Source organism: Zalophus californianus, chromosome 11 (assembly GCF_009762305.2).
Source record: "Zalophus californianus isolate mZalCal1 chromosome 11, mZalCal1.pri.v2, whole genome shotgun sequence".
Classification (NCBI taxonomy): domain Eukaryota; kingdom Metazoa; phylum Chordata; class Mammalia; order Carnivora; family Otariidae; genus Zalophus; species Zalophus californianus.
This window is the reverse complement of record NC_045605.1, coordinates 110,170,637-110,195,773: the sequence shown is the minus strand read 5'-3', so window position 1 is coordinate 110,195,773 and position 25,137 is coordinate 110,170,637. Positions and strand designations below refer to the sequence as shown.

At 50.1% G+C, this 25,137-nt stretch overlaps 1 protein-coding gene across 5 annotated transcripts in view; it reads right to left on the bottom strand.

The window, feature by feature from the left end:
• Positions 1-25,137, bottom strand: part of PPFIA1 (PTPRF interacting protein alpha 1) — an 85,481-nt gene that overhangs the window by 28,270 nt on the left and 32,074 nt on the right. For 3 of the 5 annotated variants that reach the window (XM_027579923.2, XM_027579925.2, XM_027579926.2), the window contains exons 3-16: positions 20,502-20,603; positions 19,986-20,150; positions 19,264-19,338; positions 18,802-18,903; positions 18,414-18,635; positions 16,779-16,925; positions 15,315-15,449; positions 13,827-13,910; positions 10,738-10,869; positions 9,382-9,444; positions 8,157-8,236; positions 5,067-5,202; positions 2,649-2,872; positions 1,679-1,910 (exon numbers count right to left, since the gene is read on the bottom strand). In XM_027579923.2, coding sequence (XP_027435724.1) covers positions 1,679-1,910; positions 2,649-2,872; positions 5,067-5,202; positions 8,157-8,236; positions 9,382-9,444; positions 10,738-10,869; positions 13,827-13,910; positions 15,315-15,449; positions 16,779-16,925; positions 18,414-18,635; positions 18,802-18,903; positions 19,264-19,338; positions 19,986-20,150; positions 20,502-20,603 — 1,899 coding nt within the window. Of the gene's footprint in view, positions 1-1,678; positions 1,911-2,648; positions 2,873-5,066; positions 5,203-8,156; positions 8,237-9,381; positions 9,445-10,737; positions 10,870-13,826; positions 13,911-14,288; positions 14,364-15,314; positions 15,450-16,778; positions 16,926-18,413; positions 18,636-18,801; positions 18,904-19,263; positions 19,339-19,985; positions 20,151-20,501; positions 20,604-25,137 lie in introns of all 5 variants that reach the window. The other 2 variants (XM_027579922.2, XM_027579924.2) reach the window with 1 other exon arrangement.

Here is a 25,137-nt window from a genome sequence, read left to right as displayed (position 1 = left end):
GATTTAAACCTTTTCAAAAATAAGTGCATTGTTTAAAGCAGAGTGTCCCGTGCGGATCTGTAAGAACAGGCACCGGCGTAAGAGCACGTGGCACCTCTACCTTCTATGATTCCATACACGTGAAAACCAGTCTGTGAAGGCAGAAAGTACACATGCCGGTAAGTTTAGGAGATTTCCAGTTGAATACAAGCATCAAAACCAGAACGTACGCCATTTGTGTCAGGCTTCCATTAATCTATGCTTAGCGCCTTAGTTCTTCATGTACGAAACACGAGTTACGTATCTCCTACGTAGCTCTGAATAAACACACTCCTGATTCACCTGTATCATGCCCTTTTCCACATCTATAAAACAGTGACACACTAATTAAAATGTATCACTACCAGGGGAAGGAAAAACCCCACTATTTAATGCGAAACGAAGATCAAGCAGAAACCACACTAATGAGCCACGACTGACCACACACACACACACTATGGACCACAGAGTCACTGCCACCTGAGCATGCTGTGGAGGGCCTTACGGCATGGGGCTGGATGAACCGAATACCGGCCGGGGCAGGAGGCTCAGGTCTGCATTCAGTGAGAAACCAAACCAAAGGATGAGACAGGACATCAAAACCAGCCACGGAAGCAGATACACTGTCAGCCAGCATACAGAATCACAAAAACGGGGGAAAAAAATAAACATAACTATTTTTTGTAACTACTCTTACAAACTCTCTGGAAGGAAGGAAGCATGAAAGCACAAATAAAACCGTCAAAGAGTTTAAAATATTAGTTAGCTAATGATGTGAATTATAAAAATAATATGTCAGAATACCACAAAATCAACTCATTACCACTTCAGATGCCGCTACGGTGATTCATAGCTGATTTAATTACATGTTGGCGAACAATGCAGCTAAAAATAAAAACGGACAGGAAGGATTCTGACAGACAGAAGGCAGTTGAAAAGCAGAATGCTGTAAACATGAGTTTACGTAGGAAGGCAACGTGCTCATAAAACCTAAGCTACACACACAGGGAAGTTATAAAACATTCTTTGGAGCTGCACGCTTGTCACGGAAAACCGTAGGGTCACTGCGTTTCCAGACCCTGATGAGCGAGGACGCCCCTGGGCCTCCGCAGGAAGCTGTGCAGGCGTGGGGCTTGTGCTGGTGCCATCCTGGCCTCACGCACAGAGCTGGCGTCAAGCACGTGGTCGAGCGCGTCGAGAACCAATTTAAGCTTTACTTTTCGACTGTACGTCCTGTACCCTCCAGTTAGGCATCTCTAACGCAAAGGAGGACAACAGTGACTCCCTCTGTAAGTTTTCTACACACTACGAAGACTATCTGCATTGACTTTTATGAAACCATCTATTCCTAGAAGACGAGACTATTCCCCCTCGAGCTGCGCAGGCCTGTGTTGTCCAGTTACACAAATAAAAACTCTGATGGGTTCATGATGACATGCTACACCAGTCATCCAAACACTACAATTAACTTGTCCCTGTGCTATTGCTGAGTGATTAAACACTAGCTGGTTTGAAATATCTTGAACCTCTGAGCATAACAAATGAACTTGATTTCATTCTGGGTAAAAAACCAAACCAAAGCATATCTGTCGAGTCTGAGACAGAAGTCAGGGGGCTGGGGTGGGGAGGGCATCAGCCAGAAGAGTTGGTAAATACTCACTAGAGTCATGACCCCCAGTCTGTCCACCTCCCTGGCGGGGCTGTGCGGGCCCCTTCTCGGGGTGGAGCGCCCGCTGTGCGGAGGGGAGGGGCCTGCGAGCGTGGACGTGGGGTGTGGGGGGGCGGTGCCCACCGATCTGAACCGACCCGGGCTGTCTAAAGTGCCGCTGCCCACTCGGCTCTCAATCTCCTCTGCCCGTTGCTCCGTGCTCTCCTTCTCTTCTTGTATCAGCCTAGAACAAAAGCACACATTCAGCCTGGCTCCACCAGCAAACACATGAATGCATTTGTCCAACAAATCTCTGCTTGCTTCGACCGTATTCCCATCAGCTGACTCCAGTAACACTCGCTCCAACGCTAATTTACCTTCTTAGTAGACTTGATTTTAGAACACCACAAAATAAACCTTCCACTGAGTCCTACAAAGTTGCTTCCCATCATTCATGTCTGGTTTTACTTATGTACACTGAAATTCTGATGGGGGCCTGCTGGCAACTCTCTTCCTGCACAATGCGCTATGTAAATCTTACAATTCTTAGAGCAAAGCTGCATGTTTATAGATCAAATTCTTCAACTGGAAATTGGGAACCCTGACATAAATGAAAAACCAATCCATGAAGCAACTGGGAATTCCAAAACACTTAGGTGTCTAGATTAGATGAAAAAGTGGAGTTGATTTTTTTTAAGGCTGAATTCAAACAAAAGTCTTATTTGATGGAATTTTCAACCAGCCTCCTCTGAGTTTCTGGATTCACGTCAACCATTCTCTGCTAATTTGGAATTTGAGGTGAACACTCTTCTCCCCTGGTTAACTGTTATAATCTAGGGCAATCTCAAAACTTAATTCTTACAACAGAATGAAAGTCGTTTTATTATCGTGGGACACTTAGAAAGCATTCACAGTATTTGTTCCAGACTTTCTGAATGTGATACCACTCCCCAGACACGCTCGTCTCTGCGGCGCTGTGTACCTGATCTCTTTGTTGATGGCATCCAGCTGTTCCTGAAGCATCATGGCCAGCGTCTGGGCATCGGCCTGCCCACTGGGCGACAGCAGAGCGGCCGAACTGAAGAGAGTGTCCCTATCGTCTTCGCCATCAGACACGTCGACATCACTCTCAAATGCTTGTGCCACATTCGCCAGCACGCTAGCTTGTTGGGCACGTTCCCAATCTTGTTCATTCAGAGTCTGTACCTACAAATAAGAAAACTGAATCTCAGCAAAGATGGAAAGTAACAATAGCAGTTACAGAAACTTCCAAAGAAATCTACCCGAAACTCTAGAAGTTTCCAAACGGGAGGCCCAAAGAAATGGGGAACGGGCTGTCCTTGCAAGCTGCTGACATCTGTGGAGCAACAAGCAGTATTTGAGGCGCAGGGCGAGGGGGGCGGCCTATCACCTACACTGCCTGCAAGGCTCATGCCTGCGGTGGACGCATTTCTGTGACGTCATTCACATGGTGGAATGACCAGCTCAGAAACAAAATCTGAAAATTAAAACAGTATCTTGGTGCCAGTCAGCCACTCTCACGGAGAGTAAAAAACCCATGAAACCCACGGGGGCTGGGTGCGCCTCAGTGGCCCTGATGTCTCACCAGTGTCCCCCCCAACGCTGGGGACCTGGAGCTGCCCGAGGTTCCCGCCCTCCCTTCCTGAGGCTGAGCAGTGAAGATGCGGCACTTGCCCTCACGTGGCAGAGGCACCGACATGCTGAGCCCACACCCTCCCGCCCGAGCAGGCGGGTGCTCGCAGGCACCACACACAGGACCGACCGCACACAGCGCTGTGCGTGGGTGCGAGCAGAGGCTCTCCTGGGGCTTTCCTGCCCTCCTCCCTCCACACCCGCGGTGTCCCCTCCTCACTCTCAGCGGGGCGCTGCGCCCCCATCCCCGGGGACAGCCCTACCCGTAGGCACGAGGCCTGGCCCTCGCATACTCAAGGACATCATTCTGCCCTCTCTCCGGATAATCAACTTTCTACCAGTTCATTCACATCAGCCTAAAAATGTTTTCTCCCTTCTCCCTCCAAATGAACAAAACAGACACCACTGAACTTTTACCCCAGGGCTCCTTCCAGTTACCACTGCGGCTCTGCTCCCAACCAGAATACCCGCTCCCCAGAACGCTGCCCCTACTCTGTCTACACATCCTCGCCTCCCCGACTCCGGAGCTTGTCGCAAGCGGGCTCCCCCAGAACCGGTCCCAGCTCGCCAGCAAGCCCCATGCTACTAGTCCACCACTGCCCTTGACCTCCACGCTACCCGGCCCAGCGGTGGGACCGGGCCTGCCGCTCTGCCTTCCCCTGAGCACCTTGCGCACTGGGTTCCTCCTGCCTCGATGTCACTGCTCCGTCTCCGCTTGTGCACTGGGGAGCGCCCGGAGCTCTACCCTTGGACCCTGGGTCCATCCACAGGCGCCCGACTTGGTGACTTTATCTTGCCCGTGCCTCTAGACGCCACAAGTGTGTCCTGGCCTCAACCCTTCTCTCCAGGCCTCCTCAGGCCCAGACTGGAGTCTCCAACTGCCCACCCGACATGTCCCCCGGCTGTCTGATGGGCCCGCCGACCTGGGTGCTGGGCCGAGGCCCCACGCTAGCTTCCACGACCCTGTGGTCTTCCTCACCTCAGGAGACAGACTTCCTCTTGTGGAGAGGTCCCGTGGTGAGCACCTGAGGCCTCCCACCACAGCCAGGCAAGGGAGCTGAAAGCGCACCGTCCACCCTGAGGTGGGCCTTCCGGTGGCACAACCTCAGGAGACCCTGAGCCAGAAACACCCTGCTAAACCCTCCTAAGTTCACACACACGGTGAACTACTGACTGTTCATTCTAAGCCACTAAGCTTCACAGCAAGTTGTTACACAGCAGCAGATACCTGACAGATGTACGCATCTGACTTTCCCTTGACTGGCCTTCCTTCACCACACGCAGACAGCTCAGCCTCTCGTCTGTCCTTACTGCTGCAGCCCCGGGGCCACTGTGACGCCTGGCCCAAAGTCATTCAATGAGGACGAGCGCTCAAAATACAGACACGTCTATAAAGACACATGCTGCTGACCAGCCAAAAGCATGAATGTATGTAAACTTCCAAATGTGAATTCTTTTTGCTTAAGGATGAACACGTGTTTACTCTTAACATCTCAAAACTGTACTAATTGGCACTGTGCCGTGCTTAACCATAGGTCATGCTTTATCCACATTTCTACTCTTTAAAAAGAAAGAAAAAAAGCCCTAAAAGTAGATTCTTAGCCAGCAAAAGAATGGGGTGAGGAGAAAGAGAAAGTGACCAATCAGCAGTGTTAACTCCAGAACAGCCTCAAAGTCAGAGGACAAGGTAGGTGACTTTCATGGAGGTGGGGGGGCCTGAGAGCCCACTGGGGACGGAGGCCCTTGCCTTGGAAGGCTCATCTCGCAGAGCAGCCAGACGGCCCTTCTGGGGGCGCCGCAACACCGCACTGCTGCTGTAGGAGTCCGTGGGACCGTCTGCCACAGAGAATCGGAAATCAGGGACACTGCCCAAGTGCGGTCGGCTGAAACACGGGAAAAAAAAAAAAGGTCGTTACTGGAAGAAAAGTGAACTGTGAGCTTTGTCAGCCAAGCCAGAACCTGTCAGTTTGGAAAATGATTTCACAGAAAAAGGCCTCCAAGGAGGGCATCTGTTCCCCTTGCTCCTATAGCCCATTGCTCACGCTCTGCAGGGAGTGTCTCCGCCCCAGCAGGTGCAACACCTGGACACCCAGGAAAAGCAAGACAGATGCCCTGCACAGACAGGTGAGCGCGCCACGGCCCAGCTGTCTGGGAGCCAGAGGGCGGATGTGCTCTCCAGCTCAGAACCCAGCCCCAGGCCCGCTGTCCTGCATCTCCGCGCCCCCTTCTCTCCCAGGAAGCACACTGACGCATCACGCCGGCCTTATACTGCCAGCGTCCCACTTGTGCCACGGCCCATGGTGTGAGGCCTAGTGACCACAGGGATCCCTACACCTGCCACTAACAGGCGTCTTGAGGGCACCGGCGGCAGAAGCCTTCTGAACCCCAACTTGCAGCTTACGTGAACTGCTTCTGGCAGTACACCTGGTGTTTCCACGTCAAAAGCACAGACCTGTGTGCACTTGGACTGACAGACAACCCACTCCCCCGGCTGGAGAAGTCCAAGGAAAGGCAGATGGAGCCCTGCGCACCTAGGAGGGAGATGCTGAAGCGGGCCGTTAGCGGCTCCCCTCAGGAAAGGCTCCGGACAAGAACTGGTCAGCAGAAGTGAAGGAGGGCGGTGGCCGCCAGCCCGCACACCCGGCCCCAGCCTCACCTCCTGCACCCTGACCCCGGCACGGAGTCCAGTGGCTCCTTGCTCCCTGGGAAAGAGGAGCGACTGTCTTCGTTTTCAGAAATCCTTAAGATCCTGGGCGACAGGACCCACTCATCTGATTAAGGTCAATTCAAGAGGGGACCCCTGGTGCCGCCCCGCGTGGTCTGCAGACAGGGCCGCTCCGACGGGCTGCCTCCTCTACCTGTGCCCCACACACCTCCCTGTGGCTTTTAAAGGAACGTCTTCATTCAGCGTGCTGGACGGTGCTGCTGGCCGCAGCCTCCCTTCCCCTCCTCTAGTCCCTGCTCCCTGAAGCCGCCCACCTGTGCTCAGCAGGAGTTTGAGCACAGCCGCTTTGCGGACATGGCACATGGCAAAATCGGCAGTAGCTACATGCACAAAACCCCCCCCCGAGTGTGATGTGGGGTGGTTCACAGATCCTCTGAAGGTCACGAGTGTCACTGAATTCTGACCCCTTTCCGGGGCTCACTTCCTCCCGAGCCCGCCACCCTGCATCCGGTCGTGTCCCCAAGCTCTGTCCCATCGGCCCCATCTGCGTGTGGAAGCCCGTCTCTGCAACCTAGACTGTATCTTCCTGCTGGAGAAGGTCACGCCAACAAGACCAGGGGGGCTGCACTTGCCAGCTGCCAGCCATCTTTCCAGTCCCGACCCCATGGCCCGCCCGTGCTCACCGCAACACTTCTTCTGTCTCAGCTCCTACCGGCCTCTCATCTGCCACCGGCGGTGAGACCTCTACATGAGGCTGCTTGAAACACACCCCTTCCTCCGTCAGCCTCCTGCCCACGGTCCTCGGACCACACAGCCGCCCGTGACTGTGGCTGCTCCCTCCGCCCCTCTATCCTTCACGTTTGCTAGCACACCCAGCACAGGCAGACACGCACAGACTTCTCTGTCATCACACCGTCCCACAGTGCCACCCCTCAGGTTCCCACACGGCCCCTTCCCTTCAGGACTCCAACTTCCGCAAGAGTGGCGGGTGCCGTGCCCACCTCGTCCTCCTGCTTGCTCCCGCGGGCCTCCTCACACACATATCTGCAAGCCCTCGAGCAGCGACACTCATGACCCTGGCCTCTCACCAGCAAGGCTCTCTATCAGCAAACCTGCTCTGTGCGCTGATCCTCCTGCACACTTCCCTCTCTCGACACACCCTCGCGCTCCTCCAGGCTGTCCCTCTGGTGGTTCCACAGACGGGGACAGCTCCCGGCTCTGCCTCTCTGTGACTCTGCCTTCCCTGATGTGTCCTCCTTCCTACACGTGGGCTCAATGGGGACAGCCGCAAGATACCCTCGACCTTCCTGAGAGCCCACGTCTGCAACCGCAGAAACACCTGCGCAGCCTGAGTGCGCCTGCGATCCGAGCAGGAGCCGGCTTCCTGCAGACTAGAGAGGGTCAATCAGCTACTGAAGCAGCTCTCGTTCAAGTGTGACTCTCACGTGATGACTACATCCTACAATGGGGCCGACAAACCCTTCAGCACCTTCACAGCACTTACACTACCTGCAGGATGCGGGGCGACCTGCTAGGCTCACGGGCCGGCTGACCCGCTCCCACAGCCGCCAACTCTGAGCTGTCCCAATAGCTTAAGGCAACTACATATCATCCTCCTTCAGTCTCTTAAAAAAATGTAGAAAACTGTAAGTGCTATGCCAAGCCCACGAATGTCAAGGTATCCCCACAATTCTGGCTGTGCAGCCACTCCCTTGGTGACTTCAGTGACCTCGTGGAGGGGCCTACTGCCCCCAGGTGCAGAGGGCCCTCATCTGACACACTGGGCTCCGTCCTCCTGGCCCCACACCAGCAGTGGCACACTCTGGGGGCCTGCAAATTCACCTGCCCACACACGAACTAATCATTCCCTACCTTCCAAACCTCTGCCCGCAGCTGTGAGCTTGGTCAATGACAGGATTCCCAGTCCCCCTAGTGCCCAAACCTAACCTTTCCCTCCTGCCTGCCACTAAGCTAGCTCCTGGCTCCATATGACCAAAGGCACACTCTTATAGGTACACGCAGGTGCTAAAACAGGTATGTGTGAACTGGTTCATGGCAGGCCCATGGTTCATCTCGTCTGTATTTGCGCGCTGGTTCGGGTCATATGCACGGCAAAGGGAAGCGGCCCTCGGCCTCATCTGGAACATCTCTGTGAACTGGTACATGTCATACCCGTGATGAAGGGGCGTGCCTCTCAGTCTTGTCTGGTCTAACTCGGCTCTCAGTGCTTCCACGTTTAGGACAAGCTGATCCTACAAAAGAGCAGAGGGTATCCGCTGTAGTCATCTCTTTCAGGATTCAAAATGATCTGCATCAACAGACTCTTAAACACGGAGCACACACTGGTGGTTGCCAGAGGGCATGTGGCTGGGGTGGGGGTGGCATCGATGAAGGGGATGAGAGGTAAAGACGTATAAGCTTCCAGTTCACAATCAGTAAGTCATGGGGATGGAAAATGCTGCCCAGGGCACAGGGCCAGGGATGCTGTATGGGGATGGGAGGTGACCGCAGTGGTGGTGAGCACCGAGTGACGTACAGACTCGTGAGTCCATCCATGTGCCGTACACCCAAAACAGACCGAACACCGTAGGCTAATGATGAGTCAATTAAAAAATATGGAAAAATGATTTGCATCACGTGTGCTCAAACGTTGAGCATAACTACAACAGGATAAATTTAGCAGTTACAAACACCCAACAATTAATTTTGATCAAGTTTCTCCAAGAGTCCTACAGTGAACATAAAAAGATCACCAAAATAACTTCATAAACCCTAGTGGACAAAGAGTTGTTAGGTCTCAGTCATAGCCAGCTTTTAGAGGATAAACACCAAGCCATTAATAATTACTAATTTTGTAGCAAGAAGAACTTTTTGGGTGGTGGGGAGAACAATGCTCACTCTCTACCGTGCATACTTCTCTGTTTTTTGTCTTGCACAGAGCATTTGTAGCCCAGCCTCACTTCTGTCCACGCAAAACAGTGAGCAAAACTGACAGAACTCTTAGGTCACCCAATAGCTCGCTAGCCATGCGGTCCCACGCAGTAGCCGTGTGCCACACGCACGTATCGGGTTAAGTAAACTAACTTCACTCGCTTTTCTTTACGGTTGTAAATGCAGCTTCAAGAATATTTTAGATGACACACATGTCCCATGTTAACCTCCTGCTGGCCAGCACTGCACCAGATGAGAGGTTTATGGGAACAGTTCACTTTCGAATGAACCAGAAAGGACTCGAATCCTGAACCATGCCCGCGTAGGACCGCTGTAAAGCTCATGGCAGTGGACTGCCGTGGGGGTACTGTGACCCCCGGAACACATATGCAGCCACTGTAACAGCCCTGATCTCTGCTCCACTCACGTCTCAGCGGCTCTCCAAAGGATTGAGAGAGGAAAGTACCTTATCATGTTGCGCTTCTTCCAACTGCTTCTTCGCAGTTTCAACTTCTCGCAATAGAGAATTCTGAAAAAGATACAGACAGTACTTTAGTGTTGGTTCTTGAAAATGTTCCACGCAATATAGTATGGCCACGCTTTTGTGTAAAATAATATGGTACCACAGAAAATGAGCAGGCTTACACGCCCGCAGAGCAAATGCGGACAGTGACGTCACAGCCTTTAACAATGAGTCCGTGTAAAATTTCTTCACCAATCGATTTTCTAAATGTAAGAATGACGAGTTCACAGAGTAAGCTTATTTTAATCAGTTAAACCAGTTTGTACTAGATTTTAGGCTTTGTAATTCATCAGTTACTTGGGAATCCTGAAGTAAGTTTCAAATGTATAATTCAAATCTAAGATAAAGACATTCCTACATGAAGGCTGGCCCACTGATCAAGGAGAAGTGCAGTAACCAACCACCCTATGTGGTAATTATGCATTTCATAATGGGTTTTACGTAAAACAAATGTGTCATGTAATCAGCAGTGATCACTGGTGTCTCCGAAATGAGCATGACTCCAAGTGCCCATCTTAGGGAAGATTCTGGGCCCATCTTTAGGGACATGGCTGTAGCCAGAATAGATTTTATCAAGCTGGAATCCAACTGTTGCCATCAGAACTTCTCTGACATAGATTTTACGACACTCCTTCACTCCGGTTACAGCTCAGGTATTTCCAAGATGACAGCAGTTAAGAGCCCAGGCTCAGACTTTTTCCAAACCAGATGAAAAGAGAGAAGACAGGAGATGGAAAAGGAGAAAGTCTGTTTTCAGCTGATCAAACCCCTTATGTAACACTAGGCTCCTACAGTGTCATCTTCATGAGTGGGACAGAAATTAGCCCCCGAAGCCGGAGCATCGCGGCTGAGGGCTGAACACAGTTTCGTGCAGGGCTGAAGGAGGCGACATCCGGCCACTGCCCAGTGCTGGAAATCAAGGGTCACTGGCACACAGCCACACCCACTTGTCACCTACGGTCTATGGCTACTTTTGTGATAATTATTGACTAGCATGAGGTTATTTTACACATATTCACAATTAATAAAAGCCTATGATACTTACAATTCTGGCCCTTTACAGACCCAGTTTACAGACCTCTGCTCTAGACTGAGAGTAATACACACATGTCGGGTGAGGACAGGACGCTGGAAGTCAATTCAGTGAGTGGATAACAGTTTGTCCTGTTTCCTCGTCAAAGAATAATTTCTACTTTCTGTAATGTCTGTCGCCCGCTGTTCTGCATTACTCCTCAGGAGCAGAGCGTGAGCACTCTGTGGAGGGTGGGAGCCCCCCGGGGCACGTTCTCCATGTCCCACCTTGTCTTCCAGAGCAGCCATTCTCTCCTTAAGATGAAGCTGAAGCCGCTCATTGGATTCAGAAAGAAGCTTGTCAACAGTGTCTGACAAACGCTTGTTATGTTCTTCATTCATTTTTTCTCTCTGCCTTGCCTAAGAGAGAAGAAACAAAAGTTTACAAACTTCAAGAAAAGGTATGATCCATAGTTTAGCTATTGTGGATAGCTGCTACAAATACTGGGGTGCAGGTGCCCCTTCGAATCACTATGTTTATAGCCTTTGGGGTAAATACCTAGTAGTGCAATTGCTGGGTTATAGGGTAGCTCTATTTTTAACTTTCTGAGGAACTTTCATACTATTTTCCAGAGTGGCTGCACCCGTTTGCATTCCCAACAGTGACAGATAAATGGATAAAGAAGATGCGGTGTGTGTGTGTGTGTGTGCGCGTGCGTGCGTGGAATATTACTCAGCCACCAAAAAGAATGAAAGCTTGTCATTTGCAATAATGTGGATGGAACTAGATAGATGGTCTTATGCTAAAGGAAGTAAGTCAGTCAGAGAAAGACATACCCCATATGATTTCACTCGTGGAATTTAAGAAACAAAACAGATGAACATAGAGGAAAGGAGGGAAAAATAAAACGAAACCAGAGGGGCGCCTGGGTGGCTCAGTTGGTTGAGCGACTGCCTTCGGCTCAGGTCATGATCCTGGAGTCCCGGGATCGAGTCCCGCATTGGGCTCCCTGCTCGGCGAGGAGCCTGCTTCTCCCTCTAATCCTCCCCCCTCTCATGTGCTCTCTCTCTCTCTCATTCTTGCTCTCTCAAATAAATAAATAAATCTTTAAAAAAACAAACAAAAAAAAGAAACCAGAGAGGGAGACAAACCATAGGAGACTCTTAACTCTAGGAAACAAACTGAGGGCTGCTGGAGGGGAGGGCGGTGGGGGGATGGGGTAACTGGGTGACGGGCATTAAGGAGGGCACGTGATGTCATGAGCACTGGGTGTTACATGCAACAGATGAATCACTGAACTCTACCTCTGAAACCAGTAATACACTATGTTGTTAACTAAATTGAATTTAAATTTAAAACTTTTTTTAAAAGAAGAAAAGGTATGATCAGTATTTCCAAAGGGCCAAGGACCAATGGCGTGACTCACTCGTGTGCCGCCCTCGGCTGGTCTCTCCCACTGCCATCCTTGGGGCACTCGTGCACCAGCACTGACGTATCGGTGCAGAGAAATGCAGGGACAAGTCCCCAAGATCATTAATTAGAAGGTCCCATTGTTTCTGTTAAACAAAGCACTCACGGGGCCGCGGGAATGTCATGAGTTATTAACTCTCAGATGACTCGGAAGGCAGATTTACATGCAGGAACGAGCATATTTTTAAGGGGATCAGCTTATTTACACACGGGGAGGGGGAGGAATTTTCCCGTGTATAAACAGAAGCTTGGGTCTGGTTTCGGGGGGGGGGAGGGGAATGAATCAAGTTACATAGCAAAATTTCGGGAAATTTTGGAAAAAACTCAGTGGCAACAGAGACTTTCACCTGTTTTTCTTTATGTTCTTACATCACCTGAATGTTCTGTAATGAAAACTTACGTTCGAAAATTACAACTAATTACCTCAAGGAATTTAAAAACACAGTAACAAAGTTGACAGGTCTGTGTTTATCAAACCATCATCCATTTCCTGGTTTAAAGAGCTTGTGTTTGCCCCCTCTCCTGAAGGAAGACGAAACCTAAGGCGTGGGAACAGGAAGTACTCAGGGCAGCGGTCAGGACAGTCACTGAGGGCATCACCTGGGCCAGAGGACAGGGCTCAGGGGCTCGTCCTGGGCGGACGGCAGCGGGGACGGGGTACAGATGGGCCCTCCAGCCGCGCTGCCCCCGGAGGAGGAGTGAGCCCACAAGGAAGCACCACAGAGTGGGCAACAGAGTCAAATCCCCTGTGCTCTGGCCTCGTCTGTAAAACATGAGTGCTGGCACCTGTCTTCTTGTAAGGATGAAACGGAGCAGAGAATCACGCCTTGCACACAGCGACTACCATCATTTGGAAATGACCCAGCACACCCCACAAGAAGGAATCAGCATTCGAGTATTTTTAAAGCAAAACAGCTTAAAAGATTACTTTGAATTGCCTTAGTTATAAAAGAATCCCCATCTCAACACCTGTCCTTTCAAACAACAATCCAGTCCTGAAAAGTAATGAAGTGCATCCCCTCAACAGCTGAAGTCTAATTCTCTAAGAGGCAAGCGCCTGCCTGTGTGCACGCGTGTGTGTGCATGATGGGGGCGCAGGGGCTGACCAGCACGCAGCCCTGGGACGGAAGTCAGAATCCTCACTTCCCAGAAGCTCGTGTGGGACCCTTGGCAGCCCCTGGCCAAGCACATACATTTCTGGTGAAGACAAAACCTCATGGCCTTGACTGACAGCCCACGGCGAGGTGCCAGCTGCCTAGGGCCACGGCCTGGTCTGTTCCTGGTTTGTCCACAGACATCTGAGCAACTCCTCCAGCGAAAACTCTCCAGGGATTCAACGGACAGAGACCTCCCATAACAGCTCAATTTCGGGTTTCCTCTTCTTAGGAACGTCCGTCCTGACCTATGCCTTTATGTCCGGAGCGATACCTCAGTATTTTAGGATGGAGGTCAGGCCTGTGACCTGAATTCAGGACCTCAGTGTCATGTCCTAGGCGAGCAGACTAATCCTCTGGGACGACGCACCTTCCCCTAAGTTTCAGGGGCCCCCAGCCAGCACCCCCAGTTTGGTTGAGGGGCACCTGTGAGATCCCATTTGCACGTGGAGCAGTTCCACTGACAAGCTCGTCAGAGCAGCGGGATATGGGGTCCCTGCACCCTGGCAGCACTGCCCAGGGGGCACCAGTCTCTTCCCCCGCCACCAATGCAGACATAACGTTGTTCATGTGGTGGGTGCACCCACCAGCAGAGAGCTTGCAGAGGAGGCCACTAACTCTGCACCTAACAGAATCGAGAAGGGGACCAGCGTCTGGGTGGGGAGAGGCAGGAAACAAGGCACCGCCTCCCCCTGCCTGAGCCCTGTGCTCAAGCAGCGCCCGGCGTGCAGCCTTTCTGCTCAGACACGTACCCGCTGCAGTTCCTGGTTTTTCTCCTCCAACTGCGCCTCCATCTGGCGGAGCCTCTCCTCAATGTTGCCGTGCCTCTCCTCGGCCTGTTGGCAAAAACATCGTCAGCTCAGCGGGCGACCACCCCCCCGTCAATGCCAGCATGCTGTGCGCGACCGCGGTAGCCACAAGCACTACATGCTCTGCGCGGGCTCTCCCACCGGCTGGCGTGGACATCCTCTCCTCCCGCCTGGAACACACCCTGTGCGGCCTCAGGTGTCACAGTGTGAAGCAGCCGGCCTCCCCACGCCGGTGACCCAGGCCTGGCCGGTGCTGGTGATGGACTCTGGTGAGGAGAGGGGCTTCTCCCCAGCCCGGCCCCGTCTCCGGGGGTGGGGCCTTCTCCCCACCCTCAGACGGCCTGTGCTCAGTCAGCATGAACAGCAGGAAGCAGCAAGCACCACAGAGCAATGCACACATGCTACCTTCCTAAGCTGGGAAGTGAGTTGGAACAGTTTAGCTTCCTTAGCAGCAGAGCTTCCAGAAGACAAAAGGTCAGACTACAAGGCCGACCAGGGACAGGAGAGATGACAGGGGGAGAAAAGAAATGGAGACTTTACACGCAGATCACAAAGGAGAGGCTGTTACAGCTGTTAGCAATGACCTCACTCTCTGGAACGGTCTGGTGAGTGCCCGAAGCAGTCTGACCGACCAAAATCAGCCTTCAAGAATAGCACCCGGGCCTGTCCTGCCCTTCTCACCCGGGCCCTCAGCAAACTGGAGCCAGGTGAGATGGAAGTACCGAAGGGCGTGCTCCTACTGGCTCCCTGGGCCCTGGAAGGAGGGACGGTCTGCTTCCTCCTCCCACGTGGACCCCCCCAACCCCAGCACCTACCACATCGCAGCTGGACACTGCATCCTTGCCTGCTGGCGTCCCCCCGCAGATGTGAGGCCTGGGAGGGCTGGGCTCTCTCTTGCACATGCCTAGCCCGTATTTGTCGAACCCATGAGTGAATTACTTAAAAATTCGTTTATTATAAATTTACTTTATCTTTAAAAGAGAATAGGGTTTTCCTGTTTCCTAATCTCTATGCCAACGTGGGGCTTCACCTCACAATGGTGAGATCAAGAGTCGCGCTCTCCCCTGGCTGAGCCAGCCAGGCGCCCCTACCCTTATTTTATCCAATTTTCTCCAAAGCTTCTATCTTGAGCTTTGAGTTGTTGACTTAATGACTCTGAGAAGCAGTGAACCTTAGATCAAGCCCACCGGAAACAGTATACATCCCTGACAAAACTGGAGGGAAATTAACGTAGGGATAACAAAAAAGGGGATGATTCCTGACATTTAAAAAGCGTTCTGATCTCAGACAAAATAGCACTGGAAACAGATCTGAGCTCTTTCGTGGATTTAGGCACACTGACATGAGGAACAGGGTAAGGAAGGCACACGATCCAACCACCAACAACATCAAAACCCCACCACGGGACCCCGAGCGAAAGCCAGGCAGCACCTTGGAGAGCGCCGCCACCCTCTGGGCCAGCTGGGCCTCCACCTCGGGGAGCGTCTCGGCCTTCCTCAAAGTCTGCTGCAGCTTCTGCTCCGCCAGCTCCAGGCGCTCTTGTAACTGCCGGTTTTTATCCTCAGTCTAGGAACGGAAGGCAAAGCATCAGAATGTGGCCAACCTTCTATCCGTTTCTATTTTTAATAAAATGAAACAAAATCTAAATGCAGAGATCTACTAAATTAGTCCTGACAGAAGCCAACTGTTTTGGTAGCTGCTTCAGAGTAAAACTTTTCTTCCTGTGAGGAATATACACCCACTTTCCTGGGCTCGATTTCAATGTGCAAAACACCTCTTGCCAAAGTATTGCTCTTCTTAAAGATCTTCAACGAAGTCTTTAAAAAGCAAAAAGTTCCCATGCATTAAAGAAAACCCATACTCTGTAGAAGCTTGCTCATTCTTCTTGACAACTTAAGGAAAGAAGGGTTCGGTCCTAACCCTGCTTAAAAAATAATCAGACTCCTCGGCTTTCGCAGACCATAGGCATGTGAACCACAAGAGAGCTCACACCTCCTCTGAAATACAGACCTTCTAAGAGGATGCCTAATGAAATGCTAGTCAGGTTATTTTTGTAAATGTATAATTATTCTTTAAAAACACACTCTTCATTCTAAAAAATCTTTCTCAATGAAGACAATTTAGACAAGATTTTTTTTAAAGAAATTTTAAAAATCATGTGTAAGCTGAGGTTCCTGAAAGGCAAACATCTGCTTACATGCAGCCTCCTTTCTTCTGTGCGCATCTCTGTGTTTATATATACACACCCTCAGAAGAAGATACATCACGCTGCACGCAGTATTTTGTCATCTACCTTTTACGGTCATTATTTAGAACATCTTACATGCTCTTAAGTAGCATTCCACAAATGTAATTTTTAATGGCTTCCTAGTATTTTACTTTTTATTATTAACTTGGGTCCAATGATACACTTTACAACATATCAGACAAACTCACTTTGTTTCCAAGAGGCTGGATTTGGTTTTCCTGTTTAACTCTGGATGACCTGAGACTACCCAGGCAGAGAAGCCAGCCTGGCTTCCCAACCCACAGGAGGCTCCTGTCCACACAACAGACTGCGTTTCTGCACCTGCCGTTCACCCCCATCCCAGGTACCAACAAACTGCCAACAGCCTCCACGCTCTTGGCCACTCCTTCCTCCTTTGGTAAAAATGCTAACAAGCAACAGATTAACATACAATGAAAACAAAACAGAAGAAAGAATTGAGGTTACATAAAATCCTAAATAATTAAACACTTGCAAGTTGAAGTAACCCACATTCTTGAACATAATTTTCTAAGATCATAAAAATTTTACATTGAGACTTGATTTCCAACATGAAAGTCACAGAAAAAAGGTCTTGAACTTTATTAGTAATTAATAAAAGTCGAACGAAGTTCAACAAAAGCCGCTACCTGCCGATGCATAGAGTCTTTATTTGCAATCTCATTTTCAAGTTTATCATTGAGGTCGTGCACAGAGGTGGCTTCGCGCTGTGCCGCGAGGTAGCGTTTTTCAAGAGTAGTGATCCTCTCTTCCATGTCTTCCTTCTGGGCCATGGCCTACATCAAGTATTTCAAGGGGAAAAAAGGCAAATAATTAATGGCTGACAACATCAATATACACCAGACACAAAACCTGGACTAGATCCTAATTTTCAAATCAAATATAAAATGAGTGTCCTCTAAAAATTGAGAGAGATGCCAACTGTCTCCAATACGAATGAAAATATACCTACCTCCAATATCCCAAGTATTCCCCTACATGACCAGTAAAGAAAGACTCAGCTGTTTTAATACTACATCTGGCCACTCAGTTTACCAAGCTTATTCTTTCCTACACGATGTTACAAAAGAAACGTGGAATCAAATATCCCAACATTGCAAGACTGCCAGGAGCTGAAGATGTGAGCAGTGAAGGCGCAGCCTCTACTGGCCCTGATACAAGTGGGCTTTCACAGATCAGGGAGTGGCCTCTCCATAGACAGAGCAGTGAGACACGCTGTCATTTCTCTGTGTAAAAGCTGGATGAAATCTCCAATCACCACAAAATGGAAGCAATACTATTAACAAATGGAAACAAAACTCAAAGTCTGATATAATTAGATGCAACCTTCTGAAGCCTAATCCTGCAGCAAAATTCTATCACATGGTATCTGACACTGAAAGTGGGCCCAGAACTTTCTGCTCTGCCCTTCCTGTCCCCCACCCTAAAGATTCATCTTAGGTCCCTCCCTGTTTACTAAGGAACTTATGTCAGCAAAGTCTTAATATTAAAAGTGATGAGTCTTAAAAAAAGAATTTCAAAATTCTCTGCATATTAAACTCTGCTGCAGAATCTCCTACCCTTGCCAAAGAGTAATTTAACTAAGTAGCTTACATAATTTCTGCAAATATTTTTCTTTGTTTTAAACTCTTCCATGAAATTACCCACACTAAGCTACTACACAGAAAGTAAGCCTGTGCATCCACACTCAAGGGTGTGAAAGGGTCTTCCTGGAGGGGGGGTTGACGGGGGGGAAGGACGACGGTCTACAAAGGACAGCTTACAGTGAGTGACAGGAGGGGGCGCCAGAGAAAGTATCCTGCCCTTGACCTGTTTTTGTAAACATGATCAGAGTCTCATAGATCACTGTACACGCACAAACGTTTGCCAGAAATGAGTATATGTCTACACGTTTTTACAGCACGATCCTGATGACCCAGGTGTGAGCAAACCCCACTCTCACTGTGCGTCTGACTGCTGACGTTCAAGAATATATGTTGTTCATATATGTTCAAAAATAACCCTTCTGGGAGCAGCCAGGTGAGAAAGCTAGAAGGCAGCCGGCACCACTCCCCCAGCAGAGCCGACAGGGGAGGCCCACGTCACTGTCCGCGAACTAGCAGCACAACAGATACCGACGCGTGTACCGGAATGAAACGTGAGCCTGACGAAGAGTAAGCGCAGACAGTCAGACTCTGCAGAGGGGAGACGACCACACACAAGGGTCCCACCAAACACCCCACATTCAGCTCGACGACAGCGCGGCAATGTCTACTGTCACTCACTTCACGAACGTCGCGCTGCAGTTTTGTGTTCACTTCCTCAGACTTGATGAGGTCCTTCCTGGCAGTGTCCAGGTCCTCCTCCAGCTCCGCCACGTGACGGGAGAGGGCGGCCAGGCGCTCCTTCATCTGGCTCTGCTCCTTCGACTGCTTATCTATGATTTCCTGGAGCTCGATGACTTTGGCAAGGTCTTCCTCGTGGCTTAAAGAACCGTCAGAAGATCTCTGGTGGGGGAAAAATCCTTAAATAGCCTTGTTTGCCGAGCTAGGGAACAGAGCACTTCCCGGAAAGAGTCAAGGCCCACGGTCTATGCCGGCTGTCGGCTTCCACCACTCTCAGGAGCGCGCAGAGGACATCGGGGAAAGACAGAGGGAAAGCCTAAGCACTTGCCTTTCCATTTGTGCTCGGAGTATTTTCTTGTTCATGGTTCATGTCAAGCACTCCGTCGGTTAGTGTTTTCTTCTGATTATTCTGTTCTTTAAGAATCATTAGCTAAAAGCAAAGAACTGAATATGAGGGTGAGGAGATAAAGAGAAACTCCTCTTGGAAAGATGCAACTACAAGCTGTAAACACGGGACGGGAGAATACACAGCGACGTTGTCTAGCCTGAACACAACCAGGTCAACAACTAGGTTGGTGCTATCAACGGGACGATGGGAACGTAAGGGACCATGCAACTCGGCAGGAAGAGCCTAGCACGCTGGTCACTGGAGTGGCCGGGGAGGGTGGCTCGCTGGTCAGAAAGACCAGTGACGCCTCATGGCCAGCACTGAAGGCTTCATACTTATAAAAACAAGGCATAAACGTTAGAACCCCTCTAACCAAATCCTCTGGTGATTTACGGAGCTTACCTCTTTGTGTGTAGCCCCCAGTTCTTCTTCTAACAAACTACACCTTTCGAGTGCTACTCGCAGCCGCTCCCTCACCTGCAAACAGAGGGGTGGGTGTGTATTTGTTTAACTGCTTCTTAACGTACATCACCCTTGGGTCCCATTCTCATAAGGTAACATGACAGAATGACTGCAATGTCTTTCACTGATGTTAATGTCAAGAAAACTGGCTTGTTGGGGCGCCTGGGTGGCTCAGTCGGTGAAGCGTCTGCCTTCAACTCAGGTCATGATCCCGGGGTCCTGGGACTGAGCCCTGCATCGGGCTCCCTGCTCAGCGGGGAGCCTGCTTCTCCTTCTCCCTCTGCTGCTCCCCCCAACCCCGCTCATGCACCCTCTCTCTTTTAAAAAGATAAATAAGATCTTTAAAAAAAAAAAAAAAAAAAACTTGCTCTGTAACAGCTTTAAATTTTTACATTTGAGAGAAGTCTTCCCCTAAGTTATATTACCCAATTCTTAATGGCAAATCGATATACAGAATATAATAAATCTTAAGACATTTACACTAACCACTACTTTTTAACCATACAGAAGTCTGTCTTCTTACAGAACAAGTGTTTACAGGAGCTCGAGAAAATTAGAAGTGAACTGCAGACACACACACACACACACACACACACACACACACACGTGAAGCTTGTCTCTGACAGTGTGTGCACACCAAGAAGCGCTGGGGCTCAGGGCACCTTTTCATCCAGGGCTTTGTGGTGCTCAAACAAGGACTTCAGGGCTTTGAGCACCTCCACCTCGCTGGACACGCCCGCCGGGGACTGAGCCTGCCGCTTCACCACTGTCATCCGCAGGGACCGCTCATGCCTGGACACGAGGCACTCCAAATGCTCCAGCAGCAGCTGGTGGGACAGGCCAAGGTAAAACCATGTTTAAAGAGCACTTGCAACTTCATACCTCAATTTGGGGCAAAAACCCCTTTCAATCACATGCTATACCAAATGTGAATCCCTTCAATTCAGTCTAAAATTAGAGAAATGCACCCTCAAGAGTTAAAATAGCATTAGTTCTCATCATGACTCAAACAAGGGATGAGAATGCTGAGCTCATCAGTCAGGGTCAACTCCACGGGGAAATGTCGACAAGGTGTTTAAAAGCCGATCGAGCAGATGGTGCCTGAGTTTAAAGACAGAAACAGCGCTCCCTAGGCGACCCTCAGACAGCATTCCAATAGCGAGGACGCGCCTACTGACCCTGGTGTTGTTTCTTTCTGCCTTCAGTTCCGCGATCTCTTCCTCTCTCTCCAGGAGCTGCTCCCTGCAGACGTTGAGCTCCTTAGTAAGTGCCGCGAACTCCTGGGGGAGGGGGCAACAAAAAACGGAGGGAGTCAGTGGGGGGTCTTTAGCTTCTGCGGCCCACCCCAGCCGACGCAGACTGCCCTGCCTCCACGCCCACCAGCCATCCCAGAGCCTCGCACGCACGCAAGCCCCCGCCTCATGACCCGCCTGAGTCCCAGGTATTTTACCGAGCTTGGGGCCTGACACCCAAGCGGACAGAGACATTTTCAGGTGCCTTGCAGATATGCAACTCAGAACCTCTGCTGAGGGGCACCTGGGTGGCTGAGATGGTTAAGTGTCTGCCTTCGGCTCAGGTCATGATCCCAGGGTCCTGGGATCAAGCCCCACATCGGGCTCCTGGCTCAGTGGGGAGTCTGCTTCTCCCTCTCCCTCTGCCTCTCCCACTGCTTATGCTCTCTCTCTCTCTGAATCTCTGTGTCTCAAATGAATAAAAAAAAATCTTTAAAAAAAAAAGAACCTCTGCTGAGGGGAGAACGTTAGGCTGAGAAGGCCACCGCTCATCCCCAGCCTCCTGTCCTAAGCCAGTTCCTGTCTGTGAAGACCACAGGGCTTGGAGCAGCCCCAGGAGGAGGCCGATAACACCCAAAAGCTGGTCTGTTAACCCTAACTGGCTCAAAATTGACCATATAAAATAGACTTTTCACAAATGCTGGTAGGCCTCTTGAGGAAAGGGACAGCTGAAGATTTATTTCTGTAGTCAGAGAACTTTCTAGAGGAAGTGTCACTGAGGTGATGCCAGGGTTCCCCCCACCCTGCTGTGGGGTTGCTCTCCCGCAACACCGAGTGCTGCCCTGGGACGAGACACAGAGGTGGGGTGTCCAAGGAAGAGGACACACACTCTCCGGTCAGTTTTTCAACAAGCAAAACTCCTCTGCAATAAGTAATGTCTTCGGCCAAAGAATCTCCATATTTTAAGAGTTTTCTCTTTAAAGGACAAAGGAGGAAATAAAGGTTCACTTAACAATCTGACATTCAAAATACAGAAAGTGGTTGATTTAAGCAATTCTAGAAAATCAATTTATAAACAAGTGGCATACCTAAAGTTCATTTATAAATTAACCCTTTGCAGCTCAAAGGGAACTCGACCACGGAATGTACAGCATTCCCTGCGATCCGACTTCACAAGGCTGGTCCACAAAAGTCTACTGAGCCATGATACAGTACCGAAACAGAGCTGACCCGTGAACAACACAGGCTTCAACTGTGCAGGTCCACTTTTTTTTTTTTTTTAAAGATTTTATTTATTTGACAGAGACAGCAAGAGAGGGAACACAAGCAGGGGGAGTGCGAGAGGGAGAAGCAGGCTTCCCGCGGAGCGGGGAGCTCGATGCGGGGCTCGATCCCAGGACCCCGGGATCATGACCTGAGCCGAAGGCAGACGCTTAACGTCTGAGCCACCCAGGCGCCCCAACTTTTTTTGTTTTTTAATATTTTATTTATTTGACAGAGAGAGAGAGAGAGAGCACAAGCAGGGGAAGTAGCAGGCAGAGAGAGAAGCAGGCTTCCTGCTGAGCAGGGAGCCCAATGCGGGGCTCAATCCCAGGACCCCGGGATCATGACCTGAGCCAAAGGCAGACGCTTAACGGACTGAGCCACCCAGGTGCCCCTGTGCAGGTCCACTTCTATCTGGCTTTTTTCAATAAACACACTGGAAAATGTTCTGGATCTGCAACAATTTGAAAAAACTGGCAGATGAACTGAGTAGCCTAGAAATGTCAAAAAATTAAGAAAGGGGCACTTGTGTGGCTCAGTCGGTTAAGCATCTATGTTCAGCTCAGGTCACGGTCCCAGGGTCCTGGGATCGAGCCCCGCATTGGGCTCCCTGCTCAGTGGGGAGCCTGCTTCTCCCTCTCCCTCTGCTCCCCAGGCTCCTGCTCTCTCTCGCTCGCACTCTATCGCAAATAAATAAATAAAATCTTTAAAAAAATTTAAGAAAAAGGCATGTCATAAATGAATAAAATATATATGGGTACTAGCCTATTTTATCATTTGCTGCCATAAAACATGCAAATACTCAACAGTCCCATACATGGTGCCATTCGCAGCCAAGAGAAACGTAAACAAATGTGAAGATGCGGTATTAAATCATAACTGCAAGAAATTAACGGTGGTACATGCTGTACAAGTGTGATAATTTTGTGCCACCTCCCGTTGCTACTGTGGCGAGCTCAAGTGCGGCAAGAATCTGCTAAAAACACCGTGACGCTAATCCTCTCCTGTAAGCAGTTCCATTCTCCAGTACATTGTGTATCGCAGTAAAAAGTGATTTCTTGTGGTTCTTGCATATTTTTGGTTGTGTTTACTGCAACACCATAAACTTTGAATAACACCTTGGGACTCCTATGAAGTGCCCTCACTAGTGCTGCTGGGAGTGCTCCCAAGAAGCAGAGAAAAGTCAAGGCGTCACAAGAACAAGGTGAACTGCCTGACACGTACGGCAGACTGAGGTCACAGCTGCAGCTGCTGCCATGTCAAGAGAAGAGAATCCAGGTGGTTTATGAAGTTGTCACTGCAGCTACACTGGCAGACGCAGAAACCATGCAGTTTTGGTGAAATCCCTTTTTGCCTCGTACTGAAGATGCAGCCTTTCTCTGGATGCAGGACTGCTATAGGAAGGTATACCTACAGACTCTGGTATGAATCTTCGAACAAAAGGGGAAATCATTACGTGACAACTTAAAGCCAAAGGAAGGTGACGGATCTGAAGCTGGAGAATTTCAATGCCAGCAAAAGATGGTTTGGTAATTTCAGAAAGAGGTCTGGCTCTAACACATGTCAAGCTAACGGGAGAAGCAGCTTCCACCATCAAGAGGAAGCAGACGATCCCCCAGACACCACGGAGAGAGTCACCGAGACGCTGGAACTAACGTAACACTGCATATGCCAACTATACTTCAACCGAGAAGAGACGAGACGAGAAGAGACGAGAAGAGACGAGACGAGAAGAGACGAGAAGAGAAGAGAGACAAGATGAGAAGAGGGAAAATCACCGAGGACAGGACGTCCGCCTGCACAGGTTTTTCACGCACATGGAAGTGCCCTCTTTTGGGGGGACATTTATTCGTGAGGAAGGCAGGAAGGGGTGAGTGAGCTAGCGCGTGTGCGGAGGCAGTCTGTGATCAGGCCGGCCATATCTATGAAGCTAACCCTGGGGGGCTTAATGGGGAGACACAGACACCGGCACCCAGTCCTCTGTTTGTGCAACAAGAAGACCTGGATAACCAGAACCTTTTCTCAGGATCAGTTCCACTGATGCTTTGTCCCTCACCCTGGGAGGTACCCTGACAGTAAGGGAGTGCCCTTTAACGTTCTTCTGATATGGGACAATATCCTGGCCACCCAGAACCCCACGAGCTCGACATCGAACGTGTCCAAGTGGCCCATGTGCCCTGGAGCACAATGTCTCTAATGCAGCCTGTGGGTTGGGGGCCATGAGGACCCGCAAGGCTCATTACACACGATCCTTTATGAAAAGGACGGTCAACACTATGAAAGCAAATCACAACAGAGAGAACACCTTGGAAGTCTGGAAGGATTACACCACCGGAGATGCTGCTGATGTGACAGAAAATGTCGTGAAAGCCATCAAGCCCCAAACAATAAATTCCTGCTGGAGAAAACGGCCCACATGCTGGGCATGATCTCACAGGATTTACAACACAGCCGATGCGGGAAATCATAAAAGAGATTGTGGACATGGCAAAAAAGCTAGGGGATGGAGGGTTTTGAGATGTGGATCTTGGAGAAATTCAAGGGCTCACAGACGCCACCCACAGAGTTAACAGAGGACGACGTGACAGAGGAGAGCTTCCGGACCAGCGCCGGGGGGTGAGGAAGGAGACTCAGAAGACGCTGTGCCAGAAAACACAGTGACATCAGGCACCCTGGAGAGGGCTCCGCTTGTTCAAGACTGCGCTTGACTTCTTGTACCACATGGACCCGTCCGTGGTGCGGGCACCGGAGCTGAAGCTCGTGGTGGGAGTACTGGCAAGGCATATACAGACATTTGTAGACAAAGGAAGAGGCAAAATGTCAGACAGAAATGTACTTCCACAAAGTGACACCAGGTGTGCCTGCCTCCCCTGGGACAGCAAGGGTGCCACCGGATGGTTTTGGAGGCTTTGAATAGTTGTTTTTATGTAGGTGTGTAGGGCTTTTCATGCTGCCCCAGCATTTTCATTCACCCCCACTGCCTCCCCCCCCTCCTCAGCCTCCTCCATGGGAAGGCCACAAGGAGGACGACCTTTACGATGACCCGCCTCTACCCGATGGACAGTAGAGAACCATCATGGCGTACGTACACTTACCTGCTGTGTGTGCAAATCCAGTAAGTGTGCAGGGACAAGGTGAGTGAGATTTAACATAAAATTAATCATGTGCCAGTTGTTTTATAACTTTGCTTTCAAAGAATTACATTACCTCACAGAATGCTTCTCTCATCATTGGAGAAAATGTGTATCAACCTATTATCACAATTGTTTTTTAATGCAGACTACATTATGAGTATGTTTGTAATACTGTAGGCTATAAA